The sequence below is a fragment of the Leptidea sinapis genome, chromosome 45 (assembly GCF_905404315.1).
Source record: "Leptidea sinapis chromosome 45, ilLepSina1.1, whole genome shotgun sequence".
Taxonomy (NCBI): domain Eukaryota; kingdom Metazoa; phylum Arthropoda; class Insecta; order Lepidoptera; family Pieridae; genus Leptidea; species Leptidea sinapis.
In genome coordinates, this window is record NC_066309.1 from 4,226,127 (window position 1) to 4,246,399 (window position 20,273).

At 35.8% G+C, this 20,273-nt stretch overlaps 1 protein-coding gene across 1 annotated transcript in view; it reads left to right on the forward strand.

The window, feature by feature from the left end:
* The window catches only part of LOC126977472 (monocarboxylate transporter 4-like), an 86,209-nt gene that overhangs the window by 36,364 nt on the left and 29,572 nt on the right, over nt 1-20,273 (forward strand). Inside the window, exons 2-4 of the mRNA XM_050826304.1 lie at nt 11,815-11,994; nt 14,680-14,843; nt 19,516-19,666. Of these exons, the coding sequence (XP_050682261.1) occupies nt 14,726-14,843; nt 19,516-19,666 (269 nt within the window). The 5' untranslated portion in view covers nt 11,815-11,994; nt 14,680-14,725. The remainder of the gene's footprint in view (nt 1-11,814; nt 11,995-14,679; nt 14,844-19,515; nt 19,667-20,273) is intronic.

The window sequence follows — 20,273 nt, forward strand, 5'->3', positions numbered from 1 at the left end:
CTCAGACCGGGTGTGTGCTTGTGGGAAGGAGAGAGAATGAAAATGAAGATGAAATGAAGATATGGAAAGGTGATAAGAACACACTCGCCGGCGAGTGTGGAGATATTTTGTGTAATGTATGTAAGTGTGTATGTATGTGTTTATGATTGTATGTATGTGTGTTTGTATGTATGTACGTAGTGTAAATGTTTGTGTGCATATATGTTTTTGTCTGTTTGTGGAGTGTGTTTGTGATTGTGTAAGTGGTGTATGTCAGTCCGTCAGTCAGTCCGTGTGTGAGTAAGTGTAGTGAAGCGATTACAGGACGAGGACTAACGTCTCGTCGGGTATCAAAACAATGTGTGGTTAAAACCGTTGTAGAGTTATAGAACAAAATTTATTTTTGTATTACTATTAGGGAGTTTAGTTTATTATAAAATTTTCAAAAAATAAAATTTAATTACAGACAGACTACAGATTTATATAGATTACTGAAACTATATAAATCTGTAGTTTGTCTATACATATAGGTTTAAAAGTACAATATCTGTTTTTATGACAATAAGGGAGCAGACGTTCAGCTGACGGTAATTGATTCTTGAAAAACCCAAAAATTCTGAGCGGCACTACGATTGCGCTCGGAACCTTGAGATTCACATTAGATGTTGTCTCGTTTGCCCAGTAATTTCACTAGCTATGGCGACTTTCAGACCAAAACACAGTAATGCTTACATATTACTGCTTCACGGTAGATATAGGCGCCGCTGTAGTGAGCCTCCCGACGGCAAATGTCCATAGTTGCCTCTTACGATATCCTAGGGCCTGGGACTGCCCTATCCTTTTTATACCCCCTAGGGAAGCACAGGGTAAATAAACGAAATCTTCAGAACCTACACAATAATCAATATTTTTCGGCAATTTAACGGCATCTTTATGCCATTTGGTGTCGAGACACTGGGCCCGTGGGGCCCAGAGGCGCGAAGTATGTTCAAAATACTATCTTGGCGCCTCAATAAGGCTACTGGAAACCCAAGCGCTGGCAGCTATCTCGGTCAACGGATCAGCCTAGCTATCCAACGCGGAAATGCTGCCAGTATTTTAGGTAAGCTTCCAAGTAATGATAGTTTTAATTTTATGTAGTCATAGTATTGTAAATATAGATATAAGATTTGTTTTGAATAATGACTTGTCTGTTATTAATATTTTTGTAATCAACTTAAATCTTAAATAACATATAACAATTTTCGATGTACCGCTTTATAGCTAGGAGTTATGATTATTAAAATCGAATGTAGGTTAAGGGCTTCATAGTCTTGCAGAGGGAGACAATGATGGCTCATAACTCTGTAATTATATTATTGAGTTCATGGCAATAAACTTGTAAAATGTATTTATTCTCGTAGGCAGATGTGATATAGAGGGCGCAGTGTAAAGTGATCGGGCCTGTATCAATATTATTTAAATGTTATCTTATTTTTTTATTCCGATAATTCGACTAAGATATTTCTACATTTGTTTTTGTGATAGTTATGACAGTTTCTAGCAAATTCACTTAAGTGCCTTTAGACATTAGATGATCAAAAATATATTGAGAAGCAACAGTTAAGATGTTTATGTTTTAAATTTGGCTCGAAATGATTCTTTAAGACCTAGGTCATACATAGCGTGAATTTCTCTGTAAAGCTCTCTTTTGCAGCACAAAGATGTTATTAATATCGACTACACTGCCCCATAACAATATAGCATAGGACATAATAATATAAAAAAAAGATAAAGTAATCTAGTCGCTCCATATCTTTGTCAGCTAATTGTCCAAAGCCAATCGTACAAAAATCAACGTTAAATTTCCATTGACATTTTGACTATTAGCACAGAATATGGATGAATACTTACGTATTAGTGATTCGGTCTTTTTATAAGCTACAGTAAAACTTGCTAGCAGGTCAGTAGTATCAGATTATTTTCAAATTAAACTCATATCTATATTATTGATAAATACACTTAAGAACCATTTGAATAGAATATACAGGGTGTCCCAAAGTTCTGGGACATGAAGGGAAAGTACCTTGAATATCGAAGATAGGCTATTTTACTCAAAGAAGACTTTATGTTATTTTTAAAAGTTAGTAATTTTGCATTCAAAGATATTCTAAAAATTACTTGCCTCGTCTGGGAATCGTACCGACTGAAATGTAAAAAAAAAAACACTCCTACTTTTATAGTGCCAATCGAAAGAATGGCCAAAAATTAATAACTCTTCTTAAGTAACATCAAATATTATTGGACTACCCTCATTGTATTCAACACAATATATTTCAATACTATAATTTAGCAGTTATTTCGTCGCTCACAAACATGCTTACAAAAAACAGAAAGTACGTGAGATACAAGTGTATTGTATCATTTAACATACAATGATATGTAAGCACCCACGTTGAGTTTGCTCATACATATTAATCAGAATTGTTATAAATAGGATCAGAGTTTTGTTATCGAGAGGTTGTTATTGTAATATTAATATATTTCTACTAGATTTTGCCTGTCTACAGATTAATGCGCCTCACGTGTTATTTTATTAATTAGGAGTTGTTTTTGCAGAAATTCATTACATGTATTAAGTTTGACACCCCCTTATAATTTATACTTCCTTGGTGAAAAGCGGAATGAATGGGCACTCAAAATTATAAACTACCCAAGAAATGAGACAAATATGAAATGTCTTCGGAGTCTTGAACTATGACGTTTAATAATTGCTCAGTATTCTTTACTGATTTTTATTTTTATCAAAAAACTGAAGAGTGAGTTACTTAAATTTATTATAACACTAGAAATAAGGGATTGCTTGTAACTAATTCTAGTAGGCTTCATAAGATACATAATAGCTTTAAGGGTAAATGTATACACTTCTACAATAAAGTCCCAGCCACTGTTCAGGCATTATCTATAAATAAATTTAAATGTTTTATAAAAAAATGGCTCTGTCGTAAAGCCTATTACTCCACTGCTGAATATCTAAATGATCGGACAGCCTGGGACTAGATTGTGATTATTTTATAGCGACTGTACAATATTGTATATTTTTATTGAAAAGAGCGCAAAAAAAAGAATGCTGGGAGAGTTTCTTGCGCCGCTTCTTCTCTCTCAGAGCGCCATTTGTTTCCGAAGCGGTAGTAGTATCTAGTAGTATAAGAAATGACATCAAAAAGAATTCTAAAGGAATCAATTTTGAGAAAATAAATGCCTTTTATGCCTTTTTAGAACTCACGTTGACATAATTCTTAGAATGAAAAAGACATAAGAAAGAATTTTGTAAAATTACGAACAATGAGATGTTTGTATAAAGTGTACAAATGCAAAAAATTAAGGTAGGATATACGTGTTTTACCACGTAGTCATTTCTTTTACTTCAATGTACATTTAAAAATTGATAGTGCGCAAAATTGTCACGGGTAATTTTTGTAGTATACCAATTTTTATTTGTAATAATTTTAATAAATAAATCAATCAAATCATCAATCAATCAAATTATTTAAAATTGACTAAAGTTGAATTCAAAATTGTGAGGTTTGTAATAAAACATAGTGTTTTCCGGTTCTGTTTCCGTTCATTTATCACTATGGCAAATATAAACAAAACTGATGTATCCAAAAACCAGATCTATCCAGCTCGGGCCACGAAATGGAGAGAAAAAAAACAATTTTGTTTAGTTATGACCCATATAGCGCTCATAAAATATTAACAACAGTCGAAAGGATTATAAGGTATTCACTAAATAGTGAGTTCGGACCCAACAGGAAGCATACCATAGTGGTGACTATGATATTATTAGGTAACTTTCCGTGTTAGTAATGTTTAAGCTATGAGTTCCAAGTATTAAAAAAAAAACACTTTACACACTTAATGTAAATTAGGCCTTAGTTTGTAAATCTCAAGCTGAGACTGATGGATCATAATGAGTGATGATTGTTACAAATCTTCAAATAGATTGAATGCTAGAATGACACAAAATAATAATATTAAGAATATTGACACATAACTCTTACAAAAATTATCTTGCTCCAAACTAGGCATAGCCTGTACTATGAGTACAAGACAACAATATATTTAATACAATATACTTACTTAAACACACGTTCCGAAGAGCTGTTTAACCTGATTCCTGCCGCAGAATTCCACCTTCGCACGACACGCCACAAGTTAGGATATCATCCCCACCATCTGGATGTGTCCTGATCCTCCACAGTGCGGTTTTCAAGGAACTTTCTTCCTCGTACTACAACGCTGTGGAATGAGCTTCCTTGTGCGGTGTTTCCGGGATGATACGACAGGGGTACCTGCAAAAAAAGCGCGTACACCTTCCTTAAAGGCCGGCAACGCTCTTGTGATTCCTCTGGTGTTGCAAGAGAATGTGGGCGGCAGTGATCACTTAACACCAGGTGACCCGTACGCTCGTTTGTCCTCCTATTCCATAAAAAAATAGATATAAACATGCATGACTCAAACAAATATTCATTTTCATCATATAAATGATTGCACCTACCGGGATTCAAAACTCTAGCTCTGTAGGCAGGGTCACTACCCACTGGGCTATAGTGGTCGTCATAAATAAAACCTTAAACAACAGTCTGAGATGTATTAATATGTATCTACTAGAATAACATAAATATGGAATTTAACTTTAGTTTACAGAGTTCTAAATGGTGGCCGGTTATCCTAGAATATTAGTTAATTTCCTAAAATGGATTTAATTTGATTGTATTATTTACCAGCTGATTGTGAGAAATAGAATGGCATTTCTTAAGTATCTATATTACGCTTCTCGACCAACGCAAAAGCTTAATATCGCCAGTTGTTATTTTACTCTACAAAAGATAGCAGAAATAGAAAATTTTTAAACAAAGAATATATTTTATCAACTTCAAAAGCTGAAGGAGGTTCTTAATTGGGCTCAATTTTTTTGTATTTTTGTTACCTGTCCGCCGTTAATGGAACAATTTGATATTTTTCATTGAAATTTTTCTGAGATAAAGTTATTGCTCGCTCTCCTTAAAGGAAAAATTCGAGAGAAAGAGAGAAGACATCTGATGAGGATGACCACGATAAGTGAGAAATTTGTCGTTTTTCAATTCTCGTGGAAGTTAAGAATTTATACAGTCCTCTATATGCATCGAATGCGCTTCTATCCCGATCCCAAAACAAAAAGTAGATTTCAGAGCCATTTTGACTCACAGAAACAGAACCCTGTGGAAGATGGAGCTACGACGGAGCTCCTTAAATCAGGTGGTTCAGAAGTGGTCATATTCAATTCTGTCTTATTCAAAAATACAGCCTGGGCTTTTTGAGAAACTTATCGAGTCTTCCAGTCACATACACCCCAATGCCTGATGACTAATGTTAGTGCGTCTTAACCAGTCAATACATACTGATACGATTCGAGGATACTCACGATTCGACCAATTCACAAATTTTATGTTGCTCAGCGTTTTATGGATAGAGCTATGTATGGTATTTCTCTGAGGAATCTAATAAAAATGAGATGATCTGACTACTTCAAACTAAAGTAACTGACATATCCCATCGTATAAGCAAGATGTAATGGCAGTGGGCTATTAGCCGCAGAGCAGATAACCTCTAGGGACGACTTGATGTATAGAAGACACCGTGACTTGGAAAACGTAGTACAGGGCCGCCATTAGACTGGGTGGAGACACAATACAAGTAAAAGAATTGTGGCGTAATTCAGTGGTCTCCTTGAAATTTATAAATACGTCAAGGCGGAGTGCTAGCGTTGGGACATACAAAGAACTCTTGACTCTCATTTAAGGCGACACAAATGCCAGTGACCTTGAGCGATATGAGTTCACGGCTGCCGGCCCGCCATCTATGTAACAAAGCCAATATTTTCAAAATTCTTGGGTGTAAATCAGTTTATATGCTTACAATCCTCGTTATTCACTACTAATCTGAATATATTAACCTACACAAAAAAGTACAAGCTATAAGAATAACTCTCTGAGAGAAGTACCAAAAAAATGCGTCACGCCATGCCAAAAAACTTGTTTAACTTCAAAGAAAAGTGGTTGTTCAAAAAGGCTCGGCAGTGTTAACTATAACCAACAGCAAGCATTAGCAACCTACAAATAAGACTTAAGGATATGTGTAACAGGATTAAGTAGTGTTCATAGCTCGAAATGCTATACTTTCACCACAAAACTTGTCTAAAAACACCATGTTTGCGTGTCTTCGCCTTAACTCGGACATTCTCGGACTCGACCGCATTCTCGGCGGTGTACGGCGTGCCACTCAATGATTTTGTCTCCCCAAGATTGCTTATCAGCCGAGTAAATCGTGTGTATGTGTGCGTGCGTCGATTCGGGCGCTGTAGTACGAAGTTGGCGTATATTCTATTGTGGAGATGACTTACGCAGTGTAGGTGTCAGTTATGATCAGCGGATGAGAACAACCGAAGACTGAGTACATTAGGAGACGCGTATGTTCAGTAGTCACAGACTGATACGGACCGATAATAACGATGATTCTATGAATTTGAATTAAGAATTGATCTTAACTTATTATCTGAAATCAACTTTCTTATATTCTGTTTGGACATCAAACATTAATCAAAATAAAATAAGCCAAATGTATTTGAGCTTAGAATTGCTTTATATGTACCTTGAGTGTGACAGTAACGAACTCAGTTTTCAAAGCAAATATCCTTAAGAGACACGATTCTATTTCCACTTCAAACTATTTACTCATATTTCAACTGAAATGTATGAGGAATAGATGAATAATTTGTGTATGAAACGGGAAAATGTATTCAAACAATTTTAAATTAAATCCAACCATAAATTTTAATAGAAATGTATTTGTTGCTTGAAATTAAAAGATACAGATCATCGAAAGATGTCACTATCTAAGAAAAGTACTCTTAAGCCATGGTTTTTCAATTTAGTTTACCAGTGGGAGGCTCCTTTGAACAGGAAGCCGGCTAGATTATGGATACCACAACAGCGCCTATTTCTGCCGTGAAGCAGTAATGTGTAAACATTACTGTGCTTCGGTCTGAAGGGCGCTGTAGCTAGTGAAATTACTGGGCAAATGTGACTTAACATCTTATGTGTCAAGGTGACGAGCGCAATTGTGGTGTTGCTCAGAATTTTTGAGTTTTTCAAGAATCCTGAGCGGCACTGCATTGTAATGTGTAGGGTGTATCAATTACCATCAGCTGATTGTCCTGCTCGTCTAGTCCCTTATTTTCACAAAGAAAAAGAAAAAAAAGAATTCTGTTAATGAAACGAATCGAAAATTTATTTTGAACGTAATTAGCAGTTATTTATGCCAGTGGCAAGAGATTAATGGGCACTAATAAATGTATAGCCAAAGGCGATAGAGACGTGTATTATAAACACGTCTCATTAGAATGAACTAACTGCACGTTAAATTTTATTACTTTTATGGTTAGCTTTGTTGTTCAGCCTCACGTTGAGTATTATTATAATATAATAATATATAATAATATATAATATAATATATTGACACACGTTTTACACAAATTATCTTGCCCCAAGTTAAGCATATATAGCCTGTGTTATGGGTTACAAGACAATGATATATTTAATACAATATACTTACTTAAACCTACATAAATACATATAAACATACATAAATACATTTAAACATCCATGACTCGGAAACAAACATCCATATTCATCATATAAATGCTTGCACCTACCGGGATTCGAACCGGGACCTCTAGCTTAGTAGGTAGGATCGCTAACCACTCGGCTATACAGGTCGTCTATTATAAATAATAGATGTTTATATAGTAATTACTATAACGAAATTGAGGAATGGAAAAATTAATTTTAAATGCAACTACTTTTAATTGTGTAGATATACAATTTTTTATTGAGTTATTATACATCGATTAGTAATAAGCCTCCTATAAAAAATATATATCGTTATTTGTTACTAATATTCCGCCATGACATCGCCCGTATTGAATGTGATAGAAAAAAAAAATATAAATTGTAATGAATCAAGTGAAGTGAGCAGCGAGTGTCTCAGAGGTGGCGCTAGTTTAGCGGTGTGAAGTGTGCGGCGAGTAGAGGAGGGGCGAAGGGTTTACAATGTCTTGTTCGAGATTAAATTAATTATTCTACAGTGTTGATAATTTAATTACGAGAGTATACTTGAAAGTTAAAAGTAATAATTGTAAAATCTGTATTAAGGTGATTTGTGATAAAATACTGTTTATATTTTCTCTGACTCCTTTACAAAATGATTTACAAGATATAATGGCACTCTAAAAATGAGCGCCTACTAGATAACGTGTATTACGATTGATTATTTAAATATTAATCCGAGGTTGCGATTCGTTCAGGATGAATTTGATAGTATAAGATGTAAGGAACTTAATACCTGCTCTTTTCAACAGAAATGTATTGTAAACTAGCTTTGGTTACCATGTTTGCCAAATTAAGGGATTTTTTTCATAAAACGCTTTTAATTAAAAAATGCTGAGCTAAAAACAAACACGTATATATTTTACATAAAATTTAATTTTTTTTTTCAAGACCTTTTCAGATCTCATTTTCAGGGAGACTGTAGATGAAATGAGTCAAGATAGTATTATAGTAATAGTAATAGGTAGTTGTCATTATGAAGCTTAGAGCCATTTATTGCCTCGGAGGTGGTATTTGCTGTAGACAGATCAGTCAGGTTAACTAAAAAAAAACACTTTTACAAAACAACAGATCATATGCACTAAAAGAAGCAAATTTAAGACTTTTATGGTTTTCTCATGGTTGCCATTGTCAGATCTGTACCAGCTTTTGAATAAAAAAAGAATTATCAAAATCGGTTGACCCAGTCGAAATCCGAAAATAACAAACATAAAAAAATAACATACGTTGAGAACCTCCTCCTTTTTTGAAGTCGGTTAATAATAATGAAAATGTAACTTAAAACAAAGTTACAACTACACGCGTTTTAATCATTTAATAAGTGTTTTATTTAAATGTGTAAAAGTAAAGTAAAGTAGAAAATTCATTTATACATGACAACACAAAAGATTATATACTACTAGCTGACCCGACAGACGTTGTTCTGTACATAATAAGTAAATTACTATTTTTTATGAATTTGTCAATAATATTTCATAACATCAAGAATTATTTCGTAAAATATGCTCCGGCCTGTTGTTATAATGAAATTGTTTCACAGCAGAACTGTCAAACCGTGCGTCAATAAATTCTCTCAAAGAAAATATGTCCATACAAAACAAATATTGAAAATAAAAATAATTATGAGTCCCATATCGAAATAAAAACTATCCTATCTCTCAAGTTGGAGCAAACTGCACTCCATGAAGTAATTCCCATTTACATCCGTTCATTAGTTTAGGAGTCCATTGAGGACAAACATTGTGACACGAGATTTATATATATTAAGATTAATAAAATTAACAAACACATTCAGCATTTTTGGAATTGAAATAAGGATCACCCCAATTCCAACACTGATTTTCAATAGGTACATACCAAGTCGACCTGCTGACAATACTTAATACAAATAATACAAGAAAACGGCATCAGCAAATATGTAAAGTTATTTTGTTTTATGAGCGTATAATCGTTTTGAACACTAATATTCTTTCCAATTTTTATTTTATTGCTGTTCGCAACATCTTACAGATTGTTTCAAAAATTATTAAGCTTGTTAAAATAAATTACCAGAGAATCTAAATATAAGTAGGTTAAGCTCATTAATTAACGGCAATTGCTTGAGTTTGTGGGCATATAGTGGTGTCATTATTAATTACAATCACAAAACATGATGTTAACTCGACATGTCACATTACACAGAGCATTTGTGCTAAACTTGTTATATATTAACTTCTCCTTAAATTTACAGTGTACAAATATTGTTTCGGGAAACAAATTTTGTTCACGAAGATAATTAACGGTGCAGCATGAATATAAGTAATTATGCATGTTGAGGAAACTAAGGTACCATTACATCTTTTCAAGAGTGAGATATATCACATAAATACAATTCTCGTATCCCGGTGTTTGTTACCAAACTCCTCCGAAACGGCTAAACCAATTTGTTTTAAAAATTTGTGTTTAAGTATATCGGGTAGGTCTAACAATCGGCCAATTATGGATTAAATCCCCTAAATGATAGGTCACCTACCCCAAAATATTTTTTCAGATTCAGCATTAAAAAATACATACAAATTTTCACCCGTCTACGATCAACACCCATTTTTGTATCGCGATTTTTATATCATTTTGTTCCATCCACAGATCCCCAATAGGGTTGGCAGATGGTAAACGGATAATGATTGTTGTAGTACGATAAATTTTATGTACGACGTATTTGGTCTGAGAATCAGTCGTCATCTATTTTATATAATACCAAAAATTTTATTCATTGATTTATTTTTATTACATTATTGATTTATTTTTATGGCAATACAACGTTTGCTGGGTCAGCTAGCGTTATAGTTTGGGTCAATTGACCATTATATTTCTTAAAATACCTATACATATTATTTTATTAATATGTGTATAAGAATATTGCATTTGAAAAATCATATTATGCAGTTTTACTTTTCATAAAGATGTGACCTAAAACTCTATACGTCTTTTTCATTATTTCTTATAATTAATGATATTTGTCCTTTACGGCAACGTGATAATTCGCGTAAGTACGCGATACACATCATTTCATTTTATAAAGTTTATTGAAAAATACATTGAGGAATTGTACTCTTACCAGAAAGCCGTCGCAAGCAAAAGTCTTGTTTAATCTTGGTAAGAATTAGAATTAATTTCGGTGCAGTTTAAAAAAATATATTCTCTAATCTCTGATTAAAAAATAATAGAGTGCTGGAAAGTACTCATAGGGTACAATTTTCTCGCGAAAAAAACATCGCAATGTAATTCCTGGCAATACATTCAACATAGTGTGACAATATCGCCGCTGCTATCAATTTCGTCCTAAACTACTATTAATCAAATTAAGTTATCAAAGGTGAATGGGACTTTTGGGCCTGATGTTAACAAGTAGAAATATACTATAAAAAAAGGGTATACTTTTCTGATGTGTTACACAAAAAACTAGCTCATTGTACAATCTACAAATTGAAAAATAATTTAAATAAAGAAAATCGAACAATTGACAAATTGGTCCGCCGTCATACTAGGTACGGTCTGAAAGGATTACCTTATTATATTATAAAACTGTTATTATTAAATAACAGTTTTATGCGATGGATAATGCGAAATTCCATCGAATATGGTCCGCTACCGGACTGCGTCCGATGGATCGGCCGTACCAAATCTGGACATGTGTTCAAGCAATCAGCGTAGACTATGTGAGTTGACTACAACTGGCTTCAAGTCATGTTATAAAAAATAAAAGTGAGACATCTTCTCTAGGACGTAATAACTCTATGGCAGTACATATTACCAATATATTATAATATAATAATATTGACACACTTTTTACACAAATTATCTTGCCCCAAGTTAAGCATATATAGCCTGTGTTATGGGTTACAAGACCATGATATATTTAATACAATATACTTACTTACACATACACAAATTCATATAAACATACACATAAACATACATAAATACATTTAAACATCCATGACTCGGAAACAAACATCTATATTCATCATATAAATGCTTGCACCTACCGGGATTCGAACCCGGGACCTCTAGCTTAGTAGGTAGGATCACTAACCACTCGGCTATACAGGTTGTCATTATATATATATTATATATATTTATTATAGATTTTGTTTCTTGTTGACAGGTGGAACTATGCTTCTTGGGTGGCAGTCGGCACGCGTGTTGATGTGAAGTGATGATATGAATACAGTAAGGGTATACGAAGCTGTGAAGATGTGGGTTCACGTCTGACACAGAGCATTCGGATGCGTCGCGGCAGTGTTTATAGTGTTAGTGAAGGTGTGGAGCGGTGCACCTGCCCAAGGTATTTAACAAAGTTTATTTACCATACCCAGAGGGATTTATATAGAACCCTAGTGTTATGCTGATGATATAATATTAAACCTCTTGCGGCACGTTGCTAAATTAATATCAATTAAGATCCTTAATTATAAATTAATACCAGTGTTGTAGAGCCACATTAATAAATAGATATTAATATTCAGCACCTCGATGATAAATTAACATCAAATAAAATAATTGAAAACAAAATTTTATGAACGATGCGGGACTCGAACCCACGACCTCTCTAGTTCCGGGTGAGTGCTCTGCCAACTGAGCTAACCATTCATAGATTTTATTTACAAATTTAAATAATCTAAGATATAATAAAACACATTTTATTAAGTGTTAATTTATTCAAAGTAAACAAATCTTATAACTATATTTTCCTATTATCGTGCGTGCGAAAAGTAAAGTTCGATTTTGCATATGCATTTGCGTTCGCAAAGTACCACTTTCCCACACGTTGACAAGAGCGTCCGGGAATGTAGCTGAGCGTGCGGGAATGTGTGAAAATAATTATAGTCGTCGAACTTTGCGCAACTTCATAGGAAAAATAGTATACGTTACTCGTGCGCTCGTAGGTTGTCCTGCACTCGCTTCACTTTTTTTTATATAGAAAAGGGGGCAAACGGGCAAGAGGCTGACGGGATGGCGAGAGGTGAGGCAACCGTCCATGGACATCCGCACCAACAGGTGTGTCAAGAAATGCGTTGCCGGTCTTTTAGGTGGGAGTATGATTTTTTCTTGACCGCAGCCAGTAGTTGATTCTACAAAGTGGCTGTGCGAGGCAGGAAATTTCTAACAAAACGCGCGGTTGTGGAATGACAGACGTCTACGTTGATGCGGATGGTACTTTACACGTAATGTCCGGCGGTGGAATTCTGCCGCTCGTATCAAGCCAAACAGCTCCTCTGATAGATCCCCGTGATAAATGCGGTAGAAGATGCAGAGCGAACCCACATCTCTACGCAATGCAAAAGAATCAAGCCGATCGGAGATGAATTGATCGCCGATAATTCGAGTATGCTCGATGAGCCGCTCTTCGTTGTATGCGTTTTTAAAGGCCAGTTTGGCCTTCTCGACATATCTTCTTGATATATCGATGCCAAGTATGCCAATACAGGCTGTCGCAGTTAGAGTAATGATCTCGAATGGAGGGGATATGACAAAGGGAGACTTTTTAGTTGTGAACGCACAAACTCGTGTCTTCTTGGGGTAGAATTGGACTAAATTTTGTCGTCCCCATTCCGAGAACTTGCAAAGCATATTATCAATTTCAGACACAAGTTCTCGTCGACGCTATCTCGGGAAATGTTGGCACTGCCGCTGTAGGAAGCATACCCTGTGCTGTCGTATGCATAGAATACTGCTGATTTGCAGCGTATTATTGATATGCAGAAGAAACAGTGTAGGGGATAGCACCGCCAACGCCTCTCCCTTCGCCTCTCTCGTCGCCTCTGGCTTGCGCCCATTTATGGGTGAGGTATGCAAGAAGATCACCAGCTGAGCGACCCTGACGGAAACCGTACTAGCAGTCGCTGATCAGCTGGTGCTCCTCTAGGTATCCCATGAGCTGGCGGTTGATGATCGACTCCATTACTTTGGAGAAAATGGCATTGGGGTGGTAGTTGCACGGATCCGAGCGTACACTTTTATTAAGGACCGGGTGCACTAAAGCCGCCTTCCATAATATCGTGGCTACGCCTGATGAGTAGGAAAGCCGGAAAAGACGGCTAAGGACCGGCGCCAGTTCCGGAGCACATGCCCGCAGCACTATCGGGGGAATGCCATAGGGCTGGTTTTGTGAATATCTGACTCACACCGCGGAATATGCGGTGGTGGTGCTCCTTGGTCATCCAGAGTCAAGTTGGACACGAAGAGGGAGCCCAGGAGATCAGCTTTCTTTTTCGCCTCATGAGCCAGCGAGTGATCATCCCTGTCCAGCGGCGGAATGGATGGCAGATGTTTCCTTGGACATCCTTGGCGAGCGACCAAAACGCACGAGTTCCCGAGGGAAGGCGTGCAAGTCTCTCAATTCTGCCAATGTGCTTCGACTTCGCGTCAGAAATAACTCATTTGAAGGACCTGGAGGCATGATTGTAGTGTTTTTTTAAGTTCGCTGTAATTCACATCCTAAGCACCGTATTGACCCAAGCCTGATAGCATTCCTGCTTTCCGCGAGAGGCCTTTTTAAGGAGCGGTCAAACCATGATTGGGACCTGTCAACATTAGGCACAGAGGAGGATGGGTTCCATACCTTGCAGTACCACATCAGCAATAGCGTCAGCAGCGGCTGGATCACCCAGCGAAAACCAGATCTACCTGCACGGGTAGGATGCAAATAAATATCACATCTCGTCCCATTATGCTGACCTATAGTGCCACACGCGGCGACATAGCCCAAATGATTGCGAAACTGAACCTGCGAGGTCCTTACTGACTTTTGGGGCAGTAAGGTCCTCAAATGGCTACCACCTACCGGAAGGCGTAGTGTTGGTAGGCCCCCCACAAGATGGACCGACGATCTGTCCAAGATCGCAGGAGTAGGTTGAATGAGGGACCGATCATCATGGCGATCTTTGGAGGAGGCCTTTGTCAGGCAGTGGACGTCTTCCAGCTGAAATGATGATGATGGTGAAGACTCATTAATGATTGTGTTGTGCAGGTAGCGAGCGCGCGGGTGCGGCTGCGGGTGCGGTGATGGCCGGCTGATGTCCGCGGGCTGGCCGTCGCCGCCGGCCTCTCCGCCGCCCGCGCCGCCCCGCGCCCTGCCGCGCTGTCGCTGCCCACATCCGGTGTCAACCAGCTACAACTGCTTACCACACTATGGTATGATACACTTGTCTTACCGTCAACTCAACATCCTTGCTAATTAAATCCTCTATTAAAAATTCCAAAACAGTTAACTTATTGTTACCATTAAGACACCCAATGTCCTAATAACCATTACATCATCCAAACGAGTGTTGTAGTGAAATTCAGTACAACATTGCAACAGTCGTTTGGATGATGTAATGGTTACTAGGACTGGCTTTTTTAATGATAGCAGTAAGCTAACTGTTTCAAAATCTTTTACAGAGTATGCATATGATGGGTGTAGATAAAGTCTTCTGCAACTGTTGATAATTAGGTATTAAACCACTCATGTGATACTACTATATTAAAACACGATTGTTATAAAAGTATCACATGAGTGGTTTAATACCTAACTATCAACAGTTGCATACAAAACTTTATCTACACCCATAATATTAATGCTCTATAAAAAATTCATTCATGTTAGCTAACAGCTAACATTAAAAAGCCAGTCCTAGTAACCATTACATCATCCAAACGAGTGTTGTAATGATTTACTGAATTTAATTACAACACTGGTTTTTTTACTTAAATATATTTATTTAATCAAAATAATTACTATTGTCATCTTTACATTGCTACCATCTAATAGGAAGGTCATTTTTGCCTTTGAGATAGAACTGTGGTTATTTAGATTCAACAAACTGTGTGAAAGCATTTTGTACTACCTCCTGTGAAGAAAACTTTTTATCACTTTGAAAATTAAGGCGAAATCACAAAAAAAAATGGTAGTCCATTGGAGTAAGGTATGGCGAATACGGAAGGTTACGAATGGTTTCTGATTGCAGTTCCTGTAGAGTTAAAACGGTTTCTCGTGCTGTATGAGGTCTCACGTTATTATGGAGCAATAATGGTGAAGATCGATTCATGAGTCAGGCCTATTTCACTGCAAGTTTTCCTATAAGTATTCGGAGTTCAGCACAGTAGATATCTGCCGTTATTGTTTGACCAGAAAAAAAGAAAAGAAAGTTGTAGTGAATAACATCATGCTGAGATCACAAAACGGTTACCATTACCTTTTTACCATTAGCTTTACTTTAGAACACTTGCGGCGTTTGACCTTGGGTCAGCCATTGCATTTATCGCTTACAGTTATAGTAAAAAATCCACTTTTCATCCCATGTCACAATTCAATATTCCTTTTTTTCTGTATCGATTCAGCAAGGTAACACAAGTTTCAACACCCGTTGTTGTTCTTTTGCAGTCAAATCATGAGGAAATTATCACGCAAATTAGTCAATATTGTTGGTAAGGCACCGTTAAACCATGCCGCTAATACCTGGGTAGTTTGGCTCGGATTGGCTTCCACCATCTCTTTCAATTCACCTGTCTTCCACGTGGTTCGTTCTTCAAATCAAATTTTCCATCACGAAAGCGTTAAAACCAAAATCACACGGTACGTTTATTAGCTGTCCCCTCTCCAAAAGGAACATTGATATTGCGAGCTGTTTCTGCCGCGTTAGTTCCAAGGTTGGAACTCTTATTCAAAAATCACTCGAATTTTCGAAGTATTCATCTGTCTAGTCTAAGCTGAATATAATATAAACAAAACAACTGAAAGTCGATAATCGGATATGGCACATATTTTAGGGTTTCATTCGGTACCATGTGAAAAAAGTTTCAATGAAAATCTCAAACCATGAAGGTTCTATGTCAATTTAGTTTAACCCCAATTATATCTATAACTACTTAGCAGTGTGTACATAGAAGGATTTCTATCAGAAGTTATTTTATTATCATATACAGCATGACTGGTGGACAGAAATGATACTCAAGGACATGGTATATGGCGAAATAAACATTAAAAATTAATATTTATTTACTGCTAAGTAAACTTTATTGAAAGTTAGGTATAGTATTTTATTTACTGGTATCAATAATTGCTGGATTCGCCTCCTGTCAACCGCAGTCCCGCCGAAAACGTGCTCTGAAACTAAGCTTTTACGCAAAAACTAATGTAAACACACATTTACAATCACACGCGTTTTAATCAATTAAAATTATTTTATTTAAATGAAAGTTAAGTAAATCATTACGCAGCGCAACGTCACGCATGCAAGGACCTGGTGGCGCTTACGCTAAACCAAAGAAAGAGATGGACACTCAGCGGATTTTTTTTGTTAATATAAGTACCTTTTGATATCATAATTCTAGTTTTCATTTCTAAATAGTTAAAGTTATCTAGTTAGTTATGAGGATCGAGTACCGAGTACTAAAATATTGTAAGTTTGCCTGACCAGTTATACTGCATTGACATTGTTCACCAAGTGCATTTACTTGAGGGCTTACGAAGTTGAACCGGATAACCTAGTTTGTCTATTTAGTTTGGCTTGGATACTGACGTTTCAAGCTACAAATTCTTTTCTACTAGTTAACTAACCAATTGTAAGCTATAATATTCATAATTAATTCGTTTTATATGTGCTGTAGTTTACTTTTAAGATGAAATAGATTTGTAATTAGCTGTGTAAGGTTGGGTCAGATTAAAATAAAACTAAAAAAGAAGGAATTATTATTTTTACTATTTATGTTTGAGAATTATAGACACTTTCAGATTCACTTCAGGAAAGTTGGGTGAAACCAAAAAATAAAAGGTAGAATGAAGCTAATAATTTAGCTTATTAGAGTTAGAAGTTTTTTTAATTTTTTATTTAGATTAAAGTTATACTTTACAAAGTTTAGTTAATCTACGTTCACAATCAAATATAATGAATTTAATGTTCATCTAGGTCATATTTCACATAATGTTCAGAAGGTTTGTAGGTTTGTAGGTAAATATTCACTGATACCAACCATGGTGGTACTTCTCTGAGTACATTACATAGTGTTGTGGCTCAAAAGTTAAATTTTAGTGCCAACAATTTCCAACAATGGTAGTGACCGAATAATTGGTTAAATAGGTTGCATTTTTTTAGTAGATCGTCGTGTCAGAGTTTGATTTATTGGCGAAAAACAAAAACAAATTACTGGTAGTGTGTATTGCATTGCACCAACTTCACAAAAGGAGGTGGACGTTCTCAATTTCTTTCAAATTGTTGGTTGTGGTAACCATAATCTAGCCGGCATCCGGTGCAAAGGAGCTTCCCACTGGTGTATATATATATGTATATCGAAAATATTTGAGACAAAAATGATACTTACTATTTTCAGCGCTTCTACCAATATTTACCCATACCAAGGATTTAATAGTTTTCGTGCAGTTAATTATTGTATTGAAATGTTGGTTACCGTTAATTGATAAATAATATTTATATCTTGTATAAAAAACCGCAATATAAATTCCTAACCCAAAACCACTTCATCAAAATATAGCTCCGTAAGGTTTCGGCAAATCAAACTCATTTTCTTCATGAAGGTCACGAAAATGACACTTATGAATGTCAAAATATTACTTTTTAACTCAATAACAATATATCTAAAGTGATGCGAAAAATACTCAAACGTCAAGTAGTCAATGCCTTATACGTGTATAACAAGTACCAAAAAGGAAGTTATTGAATACAGTAGTAGACCCAACTAAATATCATATTCCAACAGTCATAATAACCCTGTTGAAGGCTCCTTTACACAGGATGCCGGCTAGATTATGGGTACCACAACGGCGCCTATCTGCCGTGAAAAAGTAATGTGTAAACAATACTGTGTTTCGGTATGAAGGTCGCCATAGCTAGTGAAATTAATGGGCAAATGAGACTTAACATCTTATGTCTCAAGGTGACGAGCGAAATTGTAGTGTCGCTCAGAATTTTTGGGTTTTTCAAGAATCCTGAGCGGCACTGCATTGTAATGGGCGGGTGTAGCTAGAAATTAGCTTTAACATACATTTTGTAACTGTTATCATCTTATGAGATAGTGATTGGACCAGTTGGACATACATAAAATCTTTATCGTGCGAATATAAAACTAGATGTTTCTATGATTTTAAACGAAGTATCAGCAAAGTGGGTAATGATTCAATTTTGTCGATGGTTCCTAGAGCTATGGAACTCAAATTCAAATTCAAATATTTTGATTCAAAATACGATGTGACATCACTTATTGAAAGTCAAAAACTACATCCATTCCAAAACGAAAAGCCTCAGAATGAGAAGAATGGGCGCAACAAACTCAGTGGGCTATATTTTTCATAAAAAAAAATATGTTTTCAAAGTAATATTGTACAATTAAACTTATTGTTTAATAGTCTGAGGGCGGTTGCTCCATTCCCAATCTGTGGTATCATTAAGAAAGTCATTTATGTTATAGTAATCTTTACCACACAAACGTTGTTAAATAATTCTTTTGAATATCGTAATACAGTTGTTTTGAACATTTTCTGAGGTCTTGTTGTAAAAGCATCGTGCCACAAAACACTTACTATCTCGACTCAGCCGAGTAGTAGCCATTATAAGTTTATGGCTGTTCCTGGACATGACAGTTTCTGGCAAATTCACTTATGTGCCTATGAACATACATTACATTATCAAGAATATATTGAGAAGCAACAGTCAATATGTTAATTTCTTAAAATTTTGCTCTCAATGATTATTTAGGACCTAGGTTATAAATAGCGCGAATAGCCTTCTTCTGCAGCACAAATATTATATAAGTGTTTTGTAATTTTACGTGTAAGGTCCTAGAAATTTTAATGTTATATTGTTTCTAGATGGTTGGCCAGACTTGGAAGATGAGACGACTGGTGGAGCTCTGCGAGAACGCGAGCTTCGTTCTCTGCACCGGACGGTCCCAGCTCTGCGGAGACGAGAACTCGACACACGCGCAATTAAACATCATTTCTACCCAGAAGGTGGTTGGGGGTAAATATATTATGTACCAATTAATTTAAGCTAAGTCACTTGTGCGTTAGCTATTTTGATCAGGTAAAGGGTTTGGCAGTAATTTCAGTGGTTTGACATATCATGGCACTATTTTTAGTGGTTTTTTGAGTAGCGAATATAGAAAATAGTAACATTTATATTTCATCGATTAGAATATCTATATATATATATATATATATATATATATATGTATTTAAATTTCGTGTCACCTTGTTCGCGTTGAACTTCTAAACTACAAAATCGATTTTAATCAAATTTGAACACCGTGTGCAGTTTCATCGAACTTGAGAGCTAGGATTTTTTATTTCGATTCATGACCCCTTAACATTTTCTAATTTCAAACTCTATTTTTGTATTAATAATTCTGTGAGATATTTTTTTGAATCACAGTTTGACAGTTCTGCTGTGACATTATTTCATTACTAGAACAGAGAAAGACGAAAAAGTTTTTGTGAAAAATTTGTTCAATCAACTTCTACAAATTTTTATAATTAGCTTAAAAGATTTATTTTCTTACACGCTTTTTATAAGCTTCACCTGTATGTATGTTTGTTTGTAACCGACTCAATTGCGCGCGATTTTGACC